At 37.2% G+C, this 23,899-nt stretch overlaps 2 protein-coding genes across 2 annotated transcripts; both read left to right on the top strand.

The window, feature by feature from the left end:
• Positions 1-5,043: 5,043 nt before the first annotated feature.
• LOC103718282 lies at positions 5,044-10,561 on the top strand. The gene is made up of 3 exons (XM_008807023.4): positions 5,044-5,270; positions 5,942-6,015; positions 10,091-10,561. Exons 1-3 carry the CDS (start codon positions 5,094-5,096, stop codon positions 10,164-10,166), a joined length of 327 nt encoding a protein of 108 aa, XP_008805245.2. The 5' UTR covers positions 5,044-5,093; the 3' UTR covers positions 10,167-10,561.
• Positions 10,562-13,885: 3,324 nt separating this feature from the next.
• Positions 13,886-23,381, top strand: LOC103718306 (transmembrane emp24 domain-containing protein p24delta7-like). Its single transcript, XM_039128577.1, has 4 exons — positions 13,886-14,329; positions 14,450-14,659; positions 22,445-22,521; positions 23,033-23,381. Exons 1-4 carry the CDS (start codon positions 14,093-14,095, stop codon positions 23,175-23,177), a joined length of 669 nt encoding a protein of 222 aa, XP_038984505.1. The 5' UTR covers positions 13,886-14,092; the 3' UTR covers positions 23,178-23,381.
• The last annotated feature ends 518 nt before the right edge of the window (positions 23,382-23,899 follow it).

Below are 23,899 nucleotides of genomic sequence, written 5' to 3' on the forward strand. Positions count from 1 at the left end.
GTGACGGAGGCAAAGCTCTTGGTTTTGATACCAAAGCTGATGCAGGACAGCAAGGGGAAAAGAGGGAGAAAGAGAGAAGAAGGAGAGGAGAGGAAGAAGAGAAGAGGAAGAAGAGAGGAAGAGAACTAGGCTTCGCACCTAGCCCTAGCTCAAGACTTCACACCAAGGCTAAAGAAGAAAATCACAAATCTTTATTCATCATAGCATAACCCTAAACGATGTATAGTTTACATATTTATAGACCCAGAAAATGCAAAAAACCCCCTAAAAGAAACTAGTCTCACAAAAGATCCTCAAAATAAGTCCTAAAGGCTGTCAAATAACAAAATACCCTAATAAGCCCGAATAACATAACATCACTCCAAAATAAAATCGAACTGGCTGGACCATCCTCTTGTGGTGACTGTAGACCCGTATGGCGGGTGATCTGGCACTGGTGTCCGCACCATATCCTGTTCTACATTTCTTCGCATGTTTCGAGCATCGCCACCATAAAACCGTCGGAACCAACTGTCTTCGGCTGAGCTCCAGTGGCTACCACCACCCTTGGTAAACCCCTCACCTCCTCCATGTGGTTATCTAGCAAGCAAACCCTAAACCGAGCCCCATTCCTCTATTTTTGGGCCAAAACGAGACTTTCTTCTCGGTCTTGCTACCTCCGCTGGCTGCCGTTGCAGTCGTTGCTGTCTTCGCTGCCGACTCCACCGTGATTGACCGCCAGATATCTGCCACCCACTGTCGGACATTTTTCTCTCCTTTTCCCTCTCCTCTCTTCCTTCTTTTCTCACTCTTCCTTCTCGTCTTCTTTTTCTTAGTTCTCATTTTTCTTCCCATTTTTAGTTTTATTTATTTATTTATTAATCCCTATGTATATAAATTTTGTTCTTTCCTAGTTGTTAATTTCTCTTCGTGACACATGGGCCAGATATAGTGATGATTTATGCCACTATGACAGACCAAACCCAGACCCCTGATTGAACATGGATTTAGACTGTCTCTTTTATAACATTATCAAAATCAAACCCAAAATCAATTAATCTAATCTGATTTGTCCCGGCTGAACATTATGAAATTTTCTCTAGATGATCATGATCTAAGATTGCTTACGCCTCAATCTGAATGAGGAAATGTTGCTTCTAATATCTTAGGTTTGATATAGCTATTTGTCTACCTATCTTGCCTGTATTCGTCTTATGATCAATCAGTACTTTTCAGTATCTGCACTGGAAATTGATTACAGAACCACTAATGGAGTTGAATTTGGTGAGACTAAACCATACAGATTAATATGCTTTTTGGGAAGGATACCTCCTAGGACTAGATTGCATATGCAAGAATCAAAAAAGGTACAACAAGAGATGGTTCATTTGTTGGACATATTTTTATGATGGAAAAATGTCGCTTTGATGATTTTTAGCCTTATACTTTTGCATGATGTCTTGGAATAACAAGGATTAAGTAAACTCCTTTATTGTTTGACACATGGCCCATTTGCTTTTGTTAATTTAGACTAGTTAACAATTTAATAGTATCTCAAATACTAATTCATGACTAGTAGGCCCTTCTCTTTCCCAAGTTGGATCGACTAGGAGTTCATCACCTATGCTGGGTTTAGCGTTCATCAAGGTTTCTCAAAACTTGATGTGATGCTTTGATCCATGGACTCGACCCCACAGAGAGGATAAATCTTGCTAATTAAGCTATTCTTTTGAGATTATTATTATGTAATGATACTAAGGAGATTATTGAAATGGATTTGTAGTTGATTGTTTCTGAATGACACTTTGGACATTCTTTAAAGAAGTTGAGTGAAATCTATTTTTGGTAACTTGACTGTGGACTAATGGTGGTGGATCCCATGAGTGGTAATGTGGATGTCTGGAAGTTGTTTGATTGTAATCCCTTCATCTTGCAAAAATGTGATAGTTATTTGTGATATCAGCAGGCTGGATTCAATTAGAGTGGCATGCATCCCCTTTTCCTTTTTTGATGCACTCTCAAACTGAACTTTGACAAATGGCCTTTTTGGTTCTCTGGACCCTATAGAATGGTTGGGGTGGTAACCGTCCATGATGACATGATACTCTTGGCAAGGTAGCTTGCATTCCATGCCATCAAGCCAATGTTTCATGATCTCTCTGGCAATCCAGTCTTCTTGCATAGGATGGTATTTTCACAGGAACTAGTGTGGAGGCTGTAACACTGATATTAGTTGCTGGATTGAATTGCTAAAATGGGAGAAAAACCCACTATATAATGTTGGTTCCTATTCAGTGTAGTAGAGCTCTTAGATTTTGCCTAATGATGGTGTGTTTGATGTTGAGCTTTATCTTCTCGTATTATGTATGCTTTTAAGTCTTGTTATTTTGGGTTTGTTGTAAAGGTTTCATAACATTATATTGAAGATTTTCTTTTATAGGGTGCAATTTTTGCATACTGAAATATTTAGCTTGACTTTTCTGAAATATATGCAAATCATTTTCCTCTCTTTATGTGTGGATCACATCCTTTCTGAGCATTAACCTGGATTGCTAAAGTTTTTCTTCCTCTGTCCCCCCATCTCCCCACCCCCACCCCCCACCCCCCAACAAAAAAAAAAACACAAAAATATAGGCATTGGTCCATATGGTTGTGCAATCAAATTTTAGAACTCCTGAAAGAATATGTAATTAACTGTATGATTGTTCCGTATTGTTCCTTGTATTTCAGCCCCGGGTATTAAGCTTGGCATTAAGAAAGCTTGTTGGTTGTTGCCTGCTGTAATTTCCAGGACATGATTTCATTTGAAAAAAAGGGTTTTCAGTTGCAGAATTTAGGCATATTCAGATATCTAATTTAGGCATTTGTCTGTTGTTTATTGATCTGTTGGGGCAATTTATAATTACTTCCGAGGACTAGCTTAACTTGTATTCTCTGTTTTTCTGTCTGTGATAATTTGATATTCTGTTGTTCGAGCCATAGTTTCTTTCTTTCCATTATTCAAAAAGGAAAGCTGAAAGTAGTTGGACTATTTTTTTACAACATAGGACTTTATTCAAAAAGTTAATAGCTACAAATGATGAAATGAACAATCAATAATAACAACCTGTGGATGGGCAAAACGCATTAAACGGTTAAATGTAGTAGCACCTCCCCAGACTGCCTATGAACTGGTGCCAAGTATGTCCCAGGAGGACACCATCGGACAAAACTCTCTGTCCAACTCAAAAGTTTGATTAGCAATTTTGCATCTTAAAAAACTAAATGAATTATTTTTTAATAAATTTTTAAAGTATTTTGCACTTATTAAAAAATTATTTTTTATTATTTTTTTAAAAAAGCCTCTTTTGGTGAGTCGAATCTTAGGCCCCTAAATGCATTGGACCGCCCCTGACATATATAAATTCAAATTTCAAATATGTATAATTGTTTTGTATATTAAAATATATAATGCAATAAAATATATTGGGATGGAGGAGAAATTTGTATCTTGCTAGCCCGTTATACCAATCTAGAAAATTTATTTTTGTTGTTTTCCTCCAATATCCCATTTACTCTATAATAGTAAGAAAATGGTACTATAATTATTTTACTCTTTTGTTTCCAGTAGTATCAGCTAAGATTGTTAGGCACCATATTTATGCAGGTTCTTTAAGCTTGGGGGTCTTAAAAATAAATTCATATGACTATAGGCTGGGGCTGACACTTAATTATTCATTGGGTGTGTTCTTATACTCAAAATCGGCATGAATGAGGCTCTCACGTTCCCACATGGCAACTCATCCATTAATGAGACGGTTGACCCAAATGTCAGGCTCTCAGGTCCGATTCGATTGAAAATCGGATCGAGTTGGATCCATACCTATAATTTTTGGCCCAATAAATTATTGGAATCAGATTGGACTAGTCTGAGTCGGATCGGATCGGTGTGGATTAGATATTACCAATTTTTTTTTGAAAAGAATTTGGGCAAATCTAATTTGGTCATATCATAATTATGAGGTGCTGGGTGACCACCTCCAGTCAGAACAGATGACCCATGGCTTCTAACTAAGCCGGTCTATAAGCCAAATTTCATATCACAGTATTTTTTATCTATATGACTGATTGGACGGGACTTGGTGTCTCCCTGCTCCCCTCTTAGGACTCAGGAGGACAAAAAAATCCCATTGCAGAAATCCAATTCTATTGCAGAAAACTGGCACATGACCCATATTTAGTTCAGTGTTCCCTCACTTGGTGTCTTCTTCTTCTTCTTCTGGCACAAGAACATATCTGAGATATCTCCCATGCATTAAAGAAACCATCTTGGGTCTGCTTCTCTGGCTTTCTTGCTGCTATACCTGTCCCGAGTTAAACCAAAAACTTGAGAGCTCGGCGTTTGGGTTTCCTTCTGTTTTGCTCTGTCGTTTGAAGCCAAATCGATAGCTCATTCTCTTCTCCAACTTCTCTTCCAAACCTCGTCGACAGGATGATCACAGCTGCCGATCTCTACCACGTCCTCACGGCGGTAGTCCCGCTCTACGTCGCCATGTTCCTGGCCTATGGCTCTGTCAAATGGTGGAGGATATTCAGCCCCGACCAGTGCTCCGGCATCAACCGCTTCGTCGCGCTCTTCGCCGTCCCCCTCCTCTCATTCCATTTCATCTCCACCAACAACCCATACGCCATGAACTACCGCTTCATCGCTGGTCACGGTCGACCCGACTCGGAGGACGGCGAAGAGAGGATGACGAATGGCGATAGGGATTCGGGAGAAGAAAAACCCAGCGCTGTGATTTCAATTTATACCGCTCCATTTCGGGTTCGGGTCGGCTCTTCGGGTCGGTTCGGGTCGGAATCGGGTCCAGATTTAGTAAACCCGAAATAGACCCCAAAAAAAAAAAAAATGGGTCGGGTCGGGTCGGGTCCAGATTCAATAAAACTAGACCCGACTCAAAAAATGGTCCGGTCCAATTTTAGAACCCAATCCGGATCCGCAAATCTTACAATTCGGATCGCGGTCTATGCGGGTCGGATCGGGTCGGGTCACGGGTCGACCCGACCCATTTGCAGTCTTAATTAACAGCGTAAAAGCTGCGGGCGTGAGAGGGAGAGCGACAGCTCGGGAAGCAATGGCGGCGTCTTTGTTCCGGCGAGCTTCCTCCCACCTGGCGCTTCTTCCTCGTCCTTTCCTTCCCTCCGTCTCTCTCGAGAATCCCTTCGCCCAGGCCCCTCCTGCAGCGGCTCCCTCCCTTCCCCACTTCTCCTTCGGCGCCTCCATGGAGCTCATGGCCGTCCCCAAGAAAAAGGTATGCCCTGCTATAGTTCTTGTGCTTTGGGTTCCCTTCTAATTATCCTTCTCCCCTGAAGTGCTGCTTTGTATAATATAGGAATTGAATGGATTGTTGTTTTCTTGTTGATCTCGTGTACTACCTTGCCTTCCAGGTATTTGTTGAATTGCTTTGCGACAACATAAGCTATGGACACTGCTATTATTTCATAGGTTTCAAGAATTACTAGGCTGGGGATTTTAACAACTTGGGCATGCAAGTACTAGAGCTCCCAGCTTATTGATGATAAAACCTGTAGTGAATTGTTCCCCGACAAATTGTAAACTCTAGTATTCTCTTAAAATGCTAGCTTTTACTGTATGTCTGTAGCTACTATTAGTATACTCTGTCCTCCTTTTCTTCTACCTAGTTTGTTTTGCCTATTGCTGCATGCCTGAATAAATTATTTATTTGTTGCTCAACTTCTGATTTTTATTTATCGAATTACTTTTATAGTTTAGTCGTTATATCTTGAATTTTGGTTGTACTTCTTCCTTTTAGCATAGGATATTGGCTGTCTTTTTGCATGGGTGTTCGCTAGTAACTTGCATGCCTTTTTCCTGCAACAGTGCAGGTTTCTGGAATTCTTGTGCATATGAAAGAATTTGTAGAATGACCGGAGATTGATAACAAAGATTATTATATTGCAGGTTTCCCGCTATAAGAAGGGATTAAGGAATGGACCAAAGGCTCTGAAACCTGTTCCGGTTATTGTCCGATGCAAGTAAGAGTTCTGCTTCTCTATATTCTGTGACCTACCTTATACAGAACATGGTTCAATCATTTTGATTTGAACTGCACCTCCAACTCTGCATTAGTAAATCCTATCCATGGTAACATATACGGTTAAGAATTCCATCTTTAATTGGAACAAAGGATGCTCAAATTTTGTTTTCACGAGTTCTAAGGTGATCTGTAGTTGTATTTTTACTAACGGTTTTTCAAGTTTTCAACCATTCTGGGAACATTACTGATTGAAAGTTGCATAGACCATTTACAATTTTACATTGTATTGGTTTTGGATGAAACTCTTTGGCTTTGGGTGAAACCAACTTGTGTGTAAGTTGGTTTTATATAATACTTCACAAATTTGACCACTTAAAGTTGGGCTTTGGTAATTTTTCAGTTAGTTTCTGACTGGCTTGTTTCGGCCGTTGACTAGTTCCAATTAACAAATCAGAGTCTAACTTAAAATATGAGGTTTAAGTTAAAAAAACTAAACTCGGAATATTTTCTTCATTTTCTTAGATGAGAGTGGTGTGTCATACTTATGAATGGTACATCAGGACTCCAAGAATCATTTTCCTATGATTAAAGACAAGTTCACGATTTTTTCTTGAAAATTTTGAAAGCATCTGAATTTCGGATCCAAGAAATTTAAGGAATTTTTGGGTTACTTTCTTTATTTCAAAAAATTTTAAAATCATGGATTTCATAAGCTTCAATGTAGAAACATTCATTTGATTTATCAGCAAGTTAAGTCTCTTAATGAAGTAAAATTTATAGTCATTCTTATTGATATTTGATGGATTATTGTTTTGCAATTTCTTGTGATCTTCTTTGTGCCTTCTGAGTATTTTGAGAACTATGACTGCATGGAAACCCAACCAAATATTGAAGTGAGGGTGTGATTGAACCTAGATTTCTTATATCAACACAAGAGATTATACCGACTCGCCCAGTTTGCACCCTCTCTCTCTCTCTCTCTCTCACAGTTGCTTGACACTTTAGACCTAGAATAAATATTAAGACATCTCATTTTTTTTTAGTGCTTTTAAGAACTAACATTCTCATGCTACATTGTATCTTAGATTGTCACTAAATGATGTGTCATATTTTTAAGTGTTTACTAGTATATTTTATCTGACTTATCTCAGTTTTCTATTTTTAATGTTTTTTTTTGTAATGTAATTATATTGGTATTATTTGTATCTTAAATATTCTGTGAGACTGAGACCGTAGAAATTGTTACTATAACTATCCAAGTCTCAATCTGAGTTTGGATTGAAACTGAATTTCTGGACTATAACCCACATTATGATATTTGAATTTAAATTATTGGGTGATAAAGCCTTTCTGTTTAAGAAGTGCTTAATTCTGTTGGAAAAATGTGTTGAGCCTTACTTTTGAGTGTCATATAACCAAGTATCTAAGTACCGCTTACCATCCCGAGGTGGCCTTATTATGCCAACTTTGAGTACCAACATGCAATGATACACAACACATTTAGAAAACAGAAAATGACATATTATTGTACAACATTTGAGCATTTCCCTCTTTTTAATCTAGGCCATTTTTATTTCAATCTACTACACGGAAGACCTCTTTTAAATACATTGTCATTAGTGCAACCCATCTACATTAACCTAAGACCTCACTCCAGAAGGTATTATTTGGATTTCTTGGCCCTACATAGGTATCCAAAAGCTTAACAATGTGTAACCTATGTGGGATTAAATATATGTTTGCAAGGGTCTCTTGCATACTCCCCCACTGAAGCTTTTACGTCCTCGCCAGGTTAAGAGTCCAAATTCTATCAATTCAAATCAGAATACAATGATTGGCCCATGATCAACATCAAATGGGCCCATATTGTAATATCCCCTAGTTCCCGTGGGTTAGGGACCGGTTTGCTCTGATACCATTTGTAATAATACAGAATTTCACTGAAAAAAGGCTAGCTAGAAGATATTATTTGGTTTTTTGTTCCTATATAAGTACCCAAGATCTCTCCAGTGTATAACTAATAAGAGACTAAATGCACACCTGCACGAGTTCTTACACCATCTTAACAAACTTGTCCTCTAGGCCATTTTTATTGTATTCTAGTACAAAGAAGACTTGTATATGACTTGTTTTGAATATGCTATCATTATTTAGGTCCATCTTAACAAACATATTGTCCTAGTTCATATTTCAGGGCAAAATGCTTGTTGCTTATGGGCCCTAGATATGTTGGAAGTCATATTGAAGGACGTCACTATAGAAACTAATAGTAACAACTATGCAGGATCCAAAAGAGTGACAAACATAGAAAAACTCAAACTAATGCGAGAATGTCTTTGGAGATGTATATTTTCTCCGCCATTGGTGCCTGTCAAAAAATAAGCATGAGCATGTTTCTTATAGATCCTGATTTTGGAAAACCCACATCTACTAGGTTCTCAGGCAAGGTAAAACATAAAACCACCATGTATGAACAGAAAAGGAGAAAAAAAAATGGATGCAAGGAAAAGAAAACCCATCACTTCATTCAAGAATACAAACATATGAGAATGTGCCATATGTATCAAAAAAAGAGAGAGATTGAATGCAAGGAAGTCATGCTTCTTGGAAGATGTTAAGGTTAAAAAAAAAGAAGAAAAGAAAGAAGAAAACCAAAACATTGTTTTACCTTTCTGAATCTAGGTTTAACTCTTTATTTGACATTGTAGTGGCTGCCAACTGATTGGTGGAACTTCAGAATATGAAACATGTAAAGATCTGAGCGAAGAGAAGGCACCTCCATACTGCCCCAAACAAAAAAGACAGGTTTTTGGGACTACCGGGCTTAAGCAACATATTTGGGTTGTGTTGCAGTACAGGTGACTTCTTACTGATATAGGATAATATACAGAGCATATATGACATGTCAGGACCTTCTGTGCAGAGAGGTATGTGGAAGCCCACTATATTCCAGGTCCACATATCACAACTCCTTTTGATGGACAATATGAAAATATCTGATTGTCTACACAAGCTCTGAATGTCCAAGAAATGCTTGGTAAAGAAATAAAAACCCAGTGTTACTCCTATTCTGCAAATGCTAAAGAAACCTAAAGTCTGCAATTGATAGGATAGATCACGCTGGATTTGAGTTCTTTCATTTATACTATAAGAACATTATATAATTTGGATCCTAGTTATATCACTAGTCACTTTATATTCATAAGTATTGATGTTTTGATTTTCTGCAAGACATACTCAGATATAAATTTATGTTTTCTATTTTTTTTAAAAAAAAAAATTGGCCGTGTTTTAGGAGCGATCATGTTCAGCGTGCCTCCAATATTTTCTACTTCAATCATGGCGGTTTTAGACTATTACATCTTGTGAAGCCTAAGAAGTCATTTCATGACTTTTAAATGCCATAGAGACTTCTTAACTCACTTTCACATCAAATACTTTGACTTGAGAACTAAGACTTCATATATGTGGTCATCTGAAACTCAGATTTGATGATTAGACCACCAAACTAGAAATTTCCTCTCTTTTCTATCTTGTGGATTGGATCATTTCTCAAGGGTGCCACTATGTGCTATATACAGGACCTTCATTTTAAAGAATCCCTGTCTTGAGGTATCGGCACTCTGTATTTAAAACCACTATTCTCTAAAAGTAAGGGAGATAGAATGGAGGAAGACTTCCATAGTACTCTGGAGGTCATCTAGGAAACACCGAGGGACCTAACTGACCAATGGGGCCAATAGGACAGAGCAGTGGTTCAAATGAGATACCAGCAGTGTTCTGCAACAGTAGAAACTGAAGCAAAAAAGCAGTTGAATCTGGTGAGAATTCTGCAGGCAAACCGGAGAGAAACAGAATCCATATATGTGAATGTAACAGTTTCAGCAAAGTTGTTAACTTTTATAGAGTTTTTCATCTTCATTAAACTAACAAGTCTTACATCTAACTGGCACAAGTTATTCTGGGTGATGTTTATACATATTCTAGATCTTCTTGGACAGTGGTTGAAATTATCCTTTGTTAATTAACTGGTGCTGAATTGGATTATGAAGTTTATTTTATGTACCTTACAGGAGTTGCGGTCGAGTTAAGCTGCCTCACTTCTACTGCTGCAGTGGGGAGAGAGGGAGCAGTGGTCCCTCCAGTTGATAAAACAATTCTTCCTAATGATAAAAAGCAGCATGCTCGATGAAATCTGAGAATTTTGATATTATCAAAACTAATATTGGAAATTTATTTTCTTGTAGCAGACAGGATATGGATGGAAGGCTTGGCATGTTACCAATAGTCCTCTTAAGCAAAACTCTGCTTCAGGTTCAGAGTTGCTTCCATTAGTCATATGGATGTTCATGTGCAAATTTCTGAATTTCCATTTGAAGGGAAGATGCTCACAGTCTCTGGCATGTTTATTATTAGTGATCATGTTTTGTGTTTCAATTTCATTTCCTGCTGTACTTGGTATAGGAATGGATGGCTATTTATCTTTGTTGTCCTCAACTTTGCTTTTCTGTTGATTATTGATATCCTGGATTGTTATCACTTCCTGTTCTTTTTTCCATGGCTAAGCAACTTCTAGTTAGATGTCTTGTGAAAGAAAGGATGTAGTTCCATTCATTCAACACATGGGTAACTGTATGATCTCATGGAGCAAAGATGACCTCCGTGCTATGTGTTGCATGGTGAAGTGATCTTCCAATTCTGGCAGCAAAGACAACTGTTACCATTGTATACTAATAATCGGATTAAGTTGTGTTCGCAATCAAGTGAAAGCTGAATAAAGATTGATTGGGAGGTAGCCCACAAGAAGTAGATGTATTGTTTAAGAGGTTTCTGGAGAGAATGCTTGAGCCTTTTAGCTGAATCAAGATTTAGGATGCCAGTTTTCCAAGTAGCTTGGGATATGGGACCATGCTTGAGAGACAGTAGTTATAATTCTAAACGAGCTTATACAAATTAAATGCACTTTAAAAAATCAGGGGTTTTTTATACTTAAAATATAGCCGCTTTTTTTGAAACATGATTCCATCGATCAAAGGATTGCAGTCGGTATTCCTTGGGCCCAACTCTATCTTTGTTATTAGCAGAAAGAAAAAATCAATAGAGCTAAACCTGCTGGATCGAATCCCTTTTCAAATGATGTCAGCTACTAGATTTCAAATTCATACTCAGGTTCCTTTGATTTTGTTTCTTGGAAGACTACTTTGTTCTTGTTCCTAAGGTGAGCAATCCCTCAAAGGTCTCGCACTTCAGGCCTACAAGCCTGATTTCTACGCTGTATAAACTTATTGCTAAGATTATTGTCAGCATATTGAAACCTTATCTGCCTATTACTATTGCCCTAGAGCAAACAGATTTTGTTGCATCGCGATCTATTTTTGATCATATTTAACTGGCACAGAAGTTCTTCGCACTGTGGAAACTCCCTCCTTTGAATGCTCTTATGGCCCTCAAACAAGATAGGGAGAGGGATTACGTTCGTATGAGATGAGAATTTACAGAGGATGCCATGCATCATTTTGGTTTTCATTGAAATGGATTATATGGATTGAAGGGTGTTTTTTTTCCTACCTTAATAGTGTGATGGTTAATACTTTAACATTTGGTATGTCGGTAATAATTGTTGATAATTGATAAATAGTTAGTGAACTGCTAAATAAAAAACACTTCATACCCATGATTTCAAGCTTTAACCTCAAGCAAAACAAAGCTTCTAAGCTTGCTCACAAGTGACAGATTTTCTGCAGAATTATATTGTACCACAAATTCATCTATAATATTATTATCTTTCTATTACTTCTTCTGGCATTTAAAATTTTTAATATAATTACTGAACTAATTGTTGTGCACTGCATGGCTTTAGAACTTTCCAATGCTAGCTTTTATTCCACAATCACTACAGCGAGCATACTGAACATTCACCTTCAGTTTTTTTTTTCCTTTCTGGTAAGGTTAAGCCTGTGCTCTTGACAAAGTACCAAAGCAAAAGGTAACCGTTTCATAGAGAGAGTCTCGTTATGAAAGGACTTTGGGAAGCATGCTGACCCACTGCATGTAAAATTTCAGGAGTGGCTGTTGACCAATTGCTGCATGATGACCAATCCCATTTTACCTTTTTGTGCTATAAATTCTATATAACTAGCCAAGCAGATTATCCTATTACCTGTTCATTAGTTTCAATCAGAGCCTCATTTTTATTCTCATTTGAATTCAAATTGCATTTTATGTACTTTATTTTTGTTTTAATGATTTTTTAGGACCTTATTGTCCAATAGTTTACTCAGGATTTAGCATTTAATTTTGTCAAGGTCAAATCAATTAAAACTTGGTTAGTGTTGAAGCTATCACGTTTGTGAACTGTTTTTGTCATCCGGACTTGGTCTCTGTTCATATTTAGCCCAAATTCGGAGACGGTCAAGCAAGCAAAAAGTCGATATATTTTGAATCCGATTTATAGACTCAATGGATCTCATGAAAAATCTTTTACCTGAACATGGAGCTGGAACTAATCCAATCATTGGATCAATAGGGTCTGGATTAAAATATACGTGAAAATCATCTAATGTATTCAATTTCCGGCTAGGAGGAACTGAAAACCCAATCTAACAAGACAACATTTAACTCCAACCTAAGTCGGGGCTTATCCAGCTTAATCCAATCCTAACGAGAATCCATAATTTCTATTCAGGATGGCTTTCTTGAGCTCCAATACAACCTAAGGGGGCGTTTGGTATGAGATGATCGTCCCAGGATCAAGGATGATATGGATGGAGGTAATGAGATCACCGCGTTTGGTTGCACCATAGTGATCCTATGTAGCAGTGATCTTAAATCACCTCCACTCTTCAAATCACCGCCCAACTCGATGATGGAATACCCGTCCTTGAGGTCATGAATCCAAGATCACCCCATGACAGTGATCTTGGATTGAAAGTTAAAGACAAAAATACCCCTTAATTTAGCAGAAAAATATCAATATACCATCAATATAATATATATATAATATTATGTTGATATTATATATTATATTAATGATATATATATTATATTATAATATATTACTAATCATATTATTATCCTATTATTATTGAAGAATAATTTTAAATTATAGTAGAAATATATTATTATATTTTATATTTATATAATGAAAATATTTAATATATTACTCCTATTTACCTTATTTTTCTATTCAAAATAATTATTAGTATTAAAAAATCTATTATAAGTATAAATAAAAATATTAATTCTATAATGAAAAATAACATATTTTTGTAAGATTAATAATTTATAGGAGTAATAAATATATTTTTATAGAACATATTAATAATTAATATATTGATAAATATATTAATATTTTATTATAATATATTTTATATGATTAATAAATATATAATAAGGGTTACTAAAAGTAGAATATGTGACAAAATTATGGAGCTATTATAAGAATTAGCATATTGACTTACATTTTTTATTTATGAGAATTAAAAATACATAAAAAATCCATCTAAGATATATCAAGGATATTTGTGGTATTATATAGTCGGTGATCTTGGATCTCCGTACCATACCAAACAAGTTACTCATGGATATCCAGATATTTTTAATCAATGGACCATAGCCTACTAAACACATTGATCTTAGATCACTGGGGATTAAATCACCTAGTATTCGAATCACTGGAGATCTTAAATCACCGTGGTGATCCTATTGGGGTTACCAAACGCCCCCTAACTACAATCACAGCACTGTTAATAATCCGAAATAAAGCCCGCCAATCCGTTGAACACAGCCCAAGCCCAAGCACAGCTTGGATCAGGCGAGTTCTAGCTGACCCAGCCCACCGTGCATGGGTTCGCGTCGCAGGAGCCAGCGGCGTATTTCTTTTCCGCATCTCCTCCCCGATATCCTCCGCCCCATGCCCACACGTTCTCAGCGGCGTCGCATCTCCTCTCCGATCTCCTCCGCCCCATATCCACCGCCTCCCGATTCCATCCGACCACAGGAGTGGAGAAGGAGAAAAGAAAAGAAAGGAGAGCGTCCAATCTTTTTCTTTTTGTCCTTCTGTGAATCAGGACGAGATGGGGCTAGGAATTAGAGGAGGAGGAGGATCGGCGGGTCTCCGCTTGGCGCTGGCCCTGGCGGTGGCCTCTCTTTTCGCCTTTCCCACCGGATCCCTCCGCTTCGACTTCCAATCGGGCAAACCCAAGTGCATCTCCGAGGACATCAAGCTCCACGCCATGGCCGTCGGCAAGTACAACATCGTCAACCCCGACGACTCCAGCCCCCTTCCCGACTCCCACCGCGTCACCGTCCGGGTATAATAACTAACCCTAGTTCCCATTTTCCTCAATCCCAGATCCTATATTCTATTATGATCCGACCTATTTTCCCCGTTTTAATTCTATTATGTTTTTTATTATTTGGAATTTATTCAGATTTCGTCGCCCCATGGGAATAGCATCCACTCCGCGGATAAAGTGGAGGCTGGGAATTTTGCTTTCACTGCGATGGAGGCTGGGGATTACTTGGCGTGTTTTTGGACGCCCGACCACAAGCCGCCGACCACGGTGACGCTCGAGTTCGACTTGAGGACGGGCGTTGCCGCCAAAGACTGGACAAGTATTGCTAGGAAGGGGCACCTTGATGTAAGCAACTCATTTGATGTTTTGACAATTTTATCGGCTGGAATTATATGATTTGCCAATGATTATGTATTCTCTTGGATATATGTATTGCTTTATAATCTGTTATCTGACAAAAATGTTCATGGTTGGAATTTAGTTATTAGTTGCGGGATCTTGTCATGCTATTGAATAGTTATTTTAAATTAAGATACCCCCTCATCTGCACACACGTCCGTGATTGCAAGCGTGTGCGCACACACCCACATACACAAAAGAGCATAGAAAACGACAATGTCTTAAATAGACGGAGAAGAAGATAGAAGTCACCTGATTTCCTCCTCTAGTTCAGTGAAGCTGTTTTAATATTATGCTGGCATGTAACTATGGTGTACAGTGTGATACGCTGATAATGGATTGTGCCACAATCAAAGAAGTGTGATGAGATGATGCCAGTTTGGCTTCCCATTCCTTGCCCTTGTTGTTTACCGAGGGATGTTGTTAGTGGTTTGGATCTTTATCCATATTATTTCCATAGGAAGTATAATGTGGAAAATTCCATAGTTATTTGGAGTACTCATATAGGCCTATATGGTTTTATGTCTTTGATCCATGTATGCCTTTGTTTTATCATGGTAAATCCACAGTTTCTTTTTCTGTGGTTCTGTGTGCTAGCTAGCTACTGCTGATAAGTGTCAAAATTATGAGATGAACATATCATTGAAGTCAAAATGGATTATTTTAATGGGCCAATGATGGTCAGAATTAGGTTAGGTAGCATTGTAAGCTTAGTCATTGGGATGGTGATATTGCAAGATTTCTTGCATATGAATCTTAGATAAATGATAAGTATTTTGGAGTCCTCATCTATTTTCATTTTCTTGGAAGACTTTTTACAGGCAAAACTCATGTTCTATTTTGACAATGAAGTTTCTTTTAGTAGATGAATATGATCTCTTAAATCATCTAAAATAACATGGTTGTTTGGCATGATCATAGAAGATGTCTTCCTTGACTGCCTAGACAATCTGTCTAGAAGGGGCTGCTAGGCACTTGCCTTAACTTTATATTGTGGATGCTTTTCATATTATTGGTACCATCTACCTTTATAGTAGTTGGGGTGAAAATTTGTTTGACAAACTCTAGTTTTATGTCTGGTTCTATTCCATGTAGAGCATGCTGATTTCTTGTAGGGATTGAAATCAACATGAGAATAGTTTTCAAGCAAATCCATTTCCCTAATGAACTTGTTCTAACAAACTTGGAGAGGGTGGGGTGATGTTTGAATTAGAGCGTGATGGATTGGTCTAACATAATTCAACTTAAATTTGACCTATTGTCATAAAATTTAGATTTGAATTTGCCCAATTTAATTCACCATTGTAATTAGCTGAGTTCGTCAAGTGTGATGACCTTTAATCTACAAGATAAGACCTACGATAGGTGGAGAGCTGAAATAAATCTTAGATCTCAAAAGTTCTATGAAATCCAAATTTATTATTTAAGCAAAAAATAAAGTAGTGGAATAAGTTTGTTCTCTTGGAGGTGTAGATATACATGATCTTAGGTGAAATGGAGAATAGAAGAGAGAGACAAAGAAGAGATAGCTAGGAAGAAAGTAACAATAATATTCATTGTTATCACTAAAAGTGGTTGTATTCTCTTCTTATTGCCTTTTTAACTTATAACATAATGAGACTTACTAAATAGCAAGGGCTCAAGTTCCGGCAGGTTGTCCTGTGGACACTAGGATGATGGGGTACCATTCTGTGTGCTATCCTGCCAAATCCCATTCAGCAAATCTTATCTTAGGACATCCTATTCTCCAGATATTTGGACAGGGCAGAACGGTGGCTCATCCTATTCCATGGAAAAATTGAGACAGTCCTATCCTACAAGATTTGAAATCTTGCTAAATTGAACTCTTCAGCTAACTAAGATGCTTCAAGATTATTCTCTCTAAGAAAAATAAAGAAAAAAGAAATGGATAAGACTTATAAATATTTCTTGACAAAATGTAGGACTTGTTAGAGTAGCAAATTCATATCTCTATGAGACCCCACATAGGAAAATATCAAAATCTATTCAAAACACAAAGCAAGCAAAGGGCACCTAATAGATTTCCTATATTCAAGCAGGCGAGCAAAGACCCTATACAGTTATGTAGCTGCTGAATTCTTTGAAGCAAATTAGTTTTTAAAGTCCCCATCCAACAATTAATTGGCTAATAGTCCTTAACCCTATCTCTAGTTTATTAGATGAAGATAAAGCAATAAAAAAATGGCATTAGTCTCTACTCAAGCAAAAGATTTATGGTAAAAGTTTCTAAAAATATGTTCATATTTACGAAGTCTTTGATAAAAAAGCCAAATGTCTCCATATATCAAATTGAACTTTATGTACCAATTCTTTTCCTCTAGGGTCCTGTTAAATTTGCCTTCAATTCAAATCCAGAGTTCCAATATAAATAATGTTTGGTTTCTAATTCCTTTATTCTACGAATATCATATTAAAGTGATCTACAAATTTCAAATAAAACTTCTCTCTCCTTGTTTTAGGTAGCATCAGCTTTTACTCCCCTTTGATTGATAGCACCTCGTTCTTTCATTATTTAACTTGGAGAAAATGAGACTTATAGAGGCTGCTGCATCATTTACAAAAATGCTGCCAATAGTTGCGTACATTGACATTGCACTTATTCCTTTTGTACAAAAGGAAACATGGTTTAACTACATCATTTATCTAAAATAAAGAATATGCAAAGAGGTTATGATATAGGATGGTGCAAAGGATTTTTGAAATAGCAATTTTTGGAAGCTAGTATTGCTTTCATGTTAGGAAGGGCATCATGGAGGGTTATTTTCATGTTCTAGCAATTACTAAACAGTTAAGGATAAGGTGGAAATAAAAGCATGATATCATATTGACTGGTTGAAGTATATGATAGTGTCATTTAAGATATGTCTAAGCAAAAAGACAGTTTCGTATCATGTGGCATTACCAGTAACTTCTAACATGCAGCAGGCTACCCTAAGGTTTAGTGATGCAGCAAGCATGGAATTTTAGCAAGAACAGAAGACATTATATTAAAGAGGGCGTAAAACTAAATTAGGAAATAGGAATGAAATGATTCTGGGTTCAAGAGCTCAAGGAATTCTCGGATCTATATTATTTTCATAAGACGGCAACAAAAGTGCTTACAAAGGCTCTTAATAGACCTTTTATATCAGGTCTCTAATAACCCTAGCGTCACAACCCTTCATTACATAAGTTTTTATTATCCTATATAAAAGGTCTATTAAGAGTCTTTGTAAGTTCTTTTTTTGCCTTCTAATGAAAATAATACAGATCTAAGAATTCCTTGGGATCTTGAACCTAGATTGCTTTCATTCCTAATTCAGTTTTATGCTTTCTTTGCTGTAATTTCTCTTGTTCTTGCTAGAATTCCATTCTTGCTAGGTCAAATTGGTATCAAAGCCAAGGCTGGATGTGAAAGAGGTAGAGGTGGTCGAGGAAATCAGGGACAATAAAGAGATATGGCTGAGATGAGACATATGATTGAAGATTTGTTGCGGACTGTGCAAGCCCTTCAATGAGGAGAAGGTGTAAAAGCCAGTATATAGACTCCGGAAGGTGACCATGAACCCTTAGACATATTGGAAGATAGCACCATGGATGAAGATTTAGAAGAAGAGGAAAATCCCTTCCGTGATACTGGACCTACTATCAAGCAGTACAAGGTAGATGTGAGGAGAGGTTAGTACGTGCACTTGCTTTGAATGGAGGAGTCAATTTAGAAGTTTCTGGTTTTAATGGAAAAATGCACCAGGAGCATTTTGGACTAGGAAGCTAGCTTAGAGACTTATTTTGGGTGGAAACCCATGGCTGAAGATTAAAAAGTGTTGTCTATGAAGCTTGAATTGAAGGGTGCTACACTTCAGTGGTAGAAGAGGGTTGAAGAACAACGTGCCAAACAAGGAAGGCCAAAAAGTTCGCACATGGGAATGCAAGAAATCGAAGCTGCATAATTTTTGCCAGCTAATTACATGGAGTTGTATGAGCAATTCCACTCATTAAAACGAAGAGGCATGACTGTTGAGGAAATGCACTTTCAAATTCAACAATCTCTCTATTTGGGTTGGTTTAAACGAGTCTGAAGAGCAAGTAACATCTCATTATCTTGCTAGATTAAATAAATCCGTTAGAGATGAGATGGTAGTGGTTTGTTTGTTCAACCTAGAGGATGCTCGACAATATACCTTAATGGTAGAAAGGCGAGTATGGCATACAGAGATGGCCTTTGTTGGAAAGGATTGAGGGTGCAATACAGAGGAATTCAAGTTTTGTAAAGACTGTTTTAGAGACAAAAAACTCCACAGATGGGCAAAAAGTTGTATCGAGCCAAAAGGGTAGCAGGTATGTTGCTAACGTTGACTAGGGTGAGAAGGAAAAAGAAATAGCGAAATACGGCGCACAAAACACTTTTGGTTCAAGTTTCACCAAGACAAATAGCAAGTTGCAATTATGTTATTTCTCTTGTCAGGAGAAAAAGACCCACTTCCTATGCATGCCCATAGAGAAGGGTGAACTTGGTAGATTTGAGGAGGAAGAAGCAGCTTTTCCGCATCTAATTTTTAATGAGTACCATTATGAAGTAGATGATGTTGACATTTATCCGGTAGAAGGCAAAAATCTTTGATAGTGCGTCATATGATGGTATTGCCTAGAGATGAGAAAGAAGATTGGAGAAGGCATGATATTTTTCGCACTCTTGTTCTTTATGGTAGCAAGGCATGCAATGTCATTCTTGATTAAGGTAATAGTGAGAACCTTGTTATAAAAGATGTTATGGAAAAGTTGAATGCTGCCTGCCTATTTGAAAAGTATTCCAACCCCTACAAGATTGCATGATTTGGAAAGGAAATGAGATACCAGTTACTTCCTAAATGCTTAGTTAAATTCACAATGGGTGGCAATATTGAAGATGAGGTTATGTGCGACATAGTGCCTATGGATGCATGTTGCATTTTGTTGGGCAGGGCATGGTCGTATGATAAGGATATGATCCATTATGGTCGACTCAACATTTATTTATTTTGCAGAGGAAAATAAGAACTATATTTTGCATCCTCTTAGGGAAGAAGTCTCTAATACCCCTAAGGGTAGCAAGGTTAGTGGAGTTTTGACTACTGAGAAGTTTGAAGTTGCAAGCAAAGAATTGGAAATTATATATGCACTAGTTGGTAAAAGTCTAGAAGATGAGCAGTCTTTAGAATTTGGTGATTATGCATCGGAAATTCAGCAGCTATTGGGGGACTTAAGGGAGCTAATTGGTAACGATTTGCCTACAGGGTTGCCACCATTAAGGAGTATCCAACATGGCATTGATTTGATCCTGGGGGAGAAAAGCTTTACCAAACCTGCAGCTTATAGAATACCACCGCTACAGCATGCTGAAATCCAAAAGCAAGTAGAGGACTTAATTGCAAGGGGTTGGTGAGTGAATGCAAGAATCCTTGTGCTGTTCCAACCTTGCTTACATCCAAAAAGGATGGCTCATGGAGAATATGTGTGGACAACCATGCCATAAACAAATTAACATCAAGTATCAATTTCCTATATGTTGGTTTGAAGACAAGCTTGATAAATTTGTTGGGTCCAAGGTATTCTCTAAACTAGATTTAAGGAGTGGGAATCATCAAATTAGGATGAGGAGTGGCGATGAATGAAAAACTGCCTTCAAAACATAGGATGGACTTTATGAATAGCTGGTGATGCAGTCTGAATTGTGAAATACACCCATCACCTTTATGCAAGTTAAGATAGAGGTACTTAAACCTTTCTCAGGATCATTTGTAGCTGTGTACTTTGATGACATATTCATTTATAGTTCAGCATTTGATTCATTTACGCCAAGTTATGGAGGTTCTTTACAAGGAGCAGCTCTATATCAATTTGAAGAAATGCTCTTTCTTGTTCGATGAGGTGGTGTTTCTTAGCTTCATTTTGTCAGCAGATAGCTTGAAACTGGATCCTGAGAAAGCGTGAGCTATAAAAGAGTGGCCTACGCCACAATCCAAGGGAGATGTTTATGGTTTCCATGGGCTGGCATCTTTTTTACAGGAGGTTTATAAGGAATTTCATCAGTTGTTATGCTATTTATCATAGAGTAGATTGACCTCTTGCAAAATCCCTTGTGTAACATCACATGTTTACAAGCCATGCCCTTGCGTTATTACTTATTTCTAGTTCAACAGAACAAAGTATCAAGAGATTGAGAAGCTAAAGTAGAACACTTATAATATGATGGTTACAACCATTAAACTAATGACAAAAAAAGTGAACTAGAACTGATCTTTGGTCTGTTCATGGCTGTGCCAAAGACCTTGGGTCATATGATTTTGCTGCTGGTAGGTTATGAGGTATATTGGTCTCCATGAAATGGTTAATTGGATAAAAATAAAAGATTACTTCCAACACTTCGAGTTTTATTTGGGATACACATAAGTTAAGATGCCCACTTTATCTATCTCTTTTGATTAGTTTATTTAAATAATGGTGCTTACTAAGCTCAAGTGGATTTTTTGTTTAAAGAGTTCCGAAGAGTTTGGATAGTATAAAGAGAAGGAGAAGAGAAGGTATTAATATTGTACTGATATAGAAGTCCATGATATGGTACTTCAATTTGGAGTGTGTGATCCAGATTTGACACACCAAATGATGGGCTTAGCTTATGAATCAATTAATACATATTTAGCTTAATTCTCACTTAAGGGAGATAGGTTAAAGAAAATGAGCATGTTTATTGTTCTTTATCATCCAATTATAAGGGAAAGAAATAAGAGGTGATTATGAATTGGAAGAGGAGAAATGTCCCACAGTGGAGTTAAAGAATTGGAGAGTCAGAAAAAATGTGGAGGAAATCCTCATTTTTAGTTGTACAAAGTTACAAGAGATGTCCTCTTTGCTGAAAGCTGCTCAATCTTTTTACATTACCTTTTCAATATTTATGCTCTATGGCCTACAGTATCTTTGATGGGAGAAGGCTTTGTTGATGATGATGACATAAAGTTGTTGAATTGATTTTGTGAAAGGTAATATGTTTGATGAAGTTGAACATTTATCTCAATTCTTTTACATTACCTTTTCAATAATTTTGCTCTATTGGCCTACCACATTTTTGATGGGAGATGGCTTTGTTGATGATGATGACAATAAATTTGTTTGAGTTGTTTTTGTGAAAGGTAAGTTGTTTGATGAAGTTGGACATTTATCAATCCTTAACCAAGAAAATGAGCATGCAAAATGATCTTTTTAAATTCTTTATCCTAGATGCCATATGGTGTTCAAATCATCATACAATTTCATCTTTTCTCATATTCCTGAGAAGGGGCTGGGCCATAGAAGTTGCTCTTTCCTTGTTATTCTGTATCTGTCAGCATTTTGGTCCTGATATGTTACATGATGTGAACAACATAAAAATATTGTCATTCATTTTTATGTGGATGAAAATTTTTGGTTTCCCCCCTCCTTAACTTTCCATATCTCTAATCGTCAGGTACTTGAATTCCTTAAGCTTCTTGAACAATGAATGCTTTCTTTCAAAACATGGTTTTTCATTTATGAGTTTTGTCTGTTTGACCTTTACCTGGAAGATGGTTTACAGGATGTAAAAACTGCCTCTTGTCCCTGGAAGAGAAAACTATTTCTTTATTGTGCAACGGGGAAAGCCTAATCCATAGATTCAGTTTGTTGCAAGCTGGCACCGGAATTTGCTCTAATCTGTCTGTGTTATGATTTCTTTTGTAGCGCGTAGAGCTGGAGTTGTTGCAACTGAGGGATACTGTTCAGTCAATCCATGATGATATGTTCTATCTTCGTTTAAGGTAATACATATGATATTTAAACATCTCTTCAATTTGAGAAAAAGATTCTTTATTAGAGTGAAAATTTTACAAAGCTAACTGAAGCAAATGGGGGGCTATTATCAAGTCTATGCAGGACAGATCTGAGTCAGTGCAGATTATCTGTCCAGATGTGAACCAGGATGTTCTGTTGAATTTTTATGAATCAACCCTAAAACTACCCTTCCCTCTTATTTTGTCTCTAAGAGAATGGTGGTCTATGGTGAATGGTTCCTTTCTTTTTTGATTTCAGAAGTAATTATCTCTTGATTTCGAAAGTAATTATCTCTTGCGAGCAGCTTTCAATCTGTTACATTATATAAAGTTTGGCTAATTAATTCCGACTTTAAAATGCTAAAGGAACTGATAAGTTTTGTTGGTTTCATCATCTTTAGACCACTTTCCCACTAGGTTGCGAAGCCTTCATCAAATATTGAGTAGCCTTGCTTGTCATTAGCATGCATTGAATTTTTGTTTCCTGATAATGTTTCAGTGAGGAAGCAATGCAGGGAATGAACAGAACGACAAATTCTAGGATGGCATGGCTAAGTTTTCTTTCACTTGCTGTATGTTTATCAGTGGCGGGCTTGCAGTTATGGCATCTAAAGACCTTCTTTGAGAGAAAGAAGCTGCTTTAATCCTATTTTGATCACATTATGTACCAATTCATCATTGTTGTATCAGGTTGGGAGAAACTCCTGAAGGAATTTGTCTTTTTAAAAGTGGGCCTGAGAACTGCATGCATTTAACTTGCCGCATGTAGTCTTACTTATTTGGACTGAAAGATATATGCAATCGCACCTTGGTTGCTAAGTTTGCTGACTTAGCATGCCTTCCGTTAACATCTGATCTACTTTCACTTGTGTCATGCAGCCTGTTCACATTTTCCAATTAATTACAGGAAATGCAAGAAGATGAGGCCTTGTAAGTGATCGAGTGCCTGATTTCGGGCATGTGTTGTTTTATGAGTTAGGACAGCAGATGAGAGAAACGTGTAATGGTTTTTGTTTCTTGGAAACCTTTCTAGCTTTACTCCTCTAGTTCCATCCACAGTAACTTCTGTTGTGATCACATAAAAAACATACTCGGAGGGTTTCCCCGATGGTGACTAGAGACCCATAATTATGGTTTCAAAATTAAGAACAAATGTTGTTGTAACAAGCAGATAATTGGTGTGTTTCATATAATTGGCTGCTGTTATAATTGCCCTCAAGCCAACCATGAGTTGATTCTTAAGACAACATCCTTGTTGGTTAAATCCTTTTCTTTGTATGTCCCAATCTTTTTGTTTCTCCAGCATGTTCCAATTCCTCAAGCTGTTTCTGGACCTCTTTTATCTTTGTTTTTTCCTTCCTACCAG

Source organism: Phoenix dactylifera, chromosome 8, assembly GCF_009389715.1.
Source record: "Phoenix dactylifera cultivar Barhee BC4 chromosome 8, palm_55x_up_171113_PBpolish2nd_filt_p, whole genome shotgun sequence".
In the NCBI taxonomy this organism is placed as follows: domain Eukaryota; kingdom Viridiplantae; phylum Streptophyta; class Magnoliopsida; order Arecales; family Arecaceae; genus Phoenix; species Phoenix dactylifera.

Bases quoted from the DNA above. Each gene is read 5' to 3' on its own strand.
- LOC103718306 (XM_039128577.1), top strand. From the start codon at position 14,093: ATGGGGCTAGGAATTAGAGGAGGAGGAGGATCGGCGGGTCTCCGCTTG. The intron at 14,660-22,444 runs GTAAGCAACTCA...TTTCTTTTGTAG, and splicing joins CTAGGAAGGGGCACCTTGAT to CGCGTAGAGCTGGAGTTGTT. The intron at 22,522-23,032 runs GTAATACATATG...ATAATGTTTCAG, and splicing joins ATGTTCTATCTTCGTTTAAG to TGAGGAAGCAATGCAGGGAA.
- LOC103718282 (XM_008807023.4), top strand. From the start codon at position 5,094: ATGGCGGCGTCTTTGTTCCGGCGAGCTTCCTCCCACCTGGCGCTTCTT. The intron at 5,271-5,941 runs GTATGCCCTGCT...ATTATATTGCAG, and splicing joins TGGCCGTCCCCAAGAAAAAG to GTTTCCCGCTATAAGAAGGG. The intron at 6,016-10,090 runs GTAAGAGTTCTG...TGTACCTTACAG, and splicing joins CCGGTTATTGTCCGATGCAA to GAGTTGCGGTCGAGTTAAGC.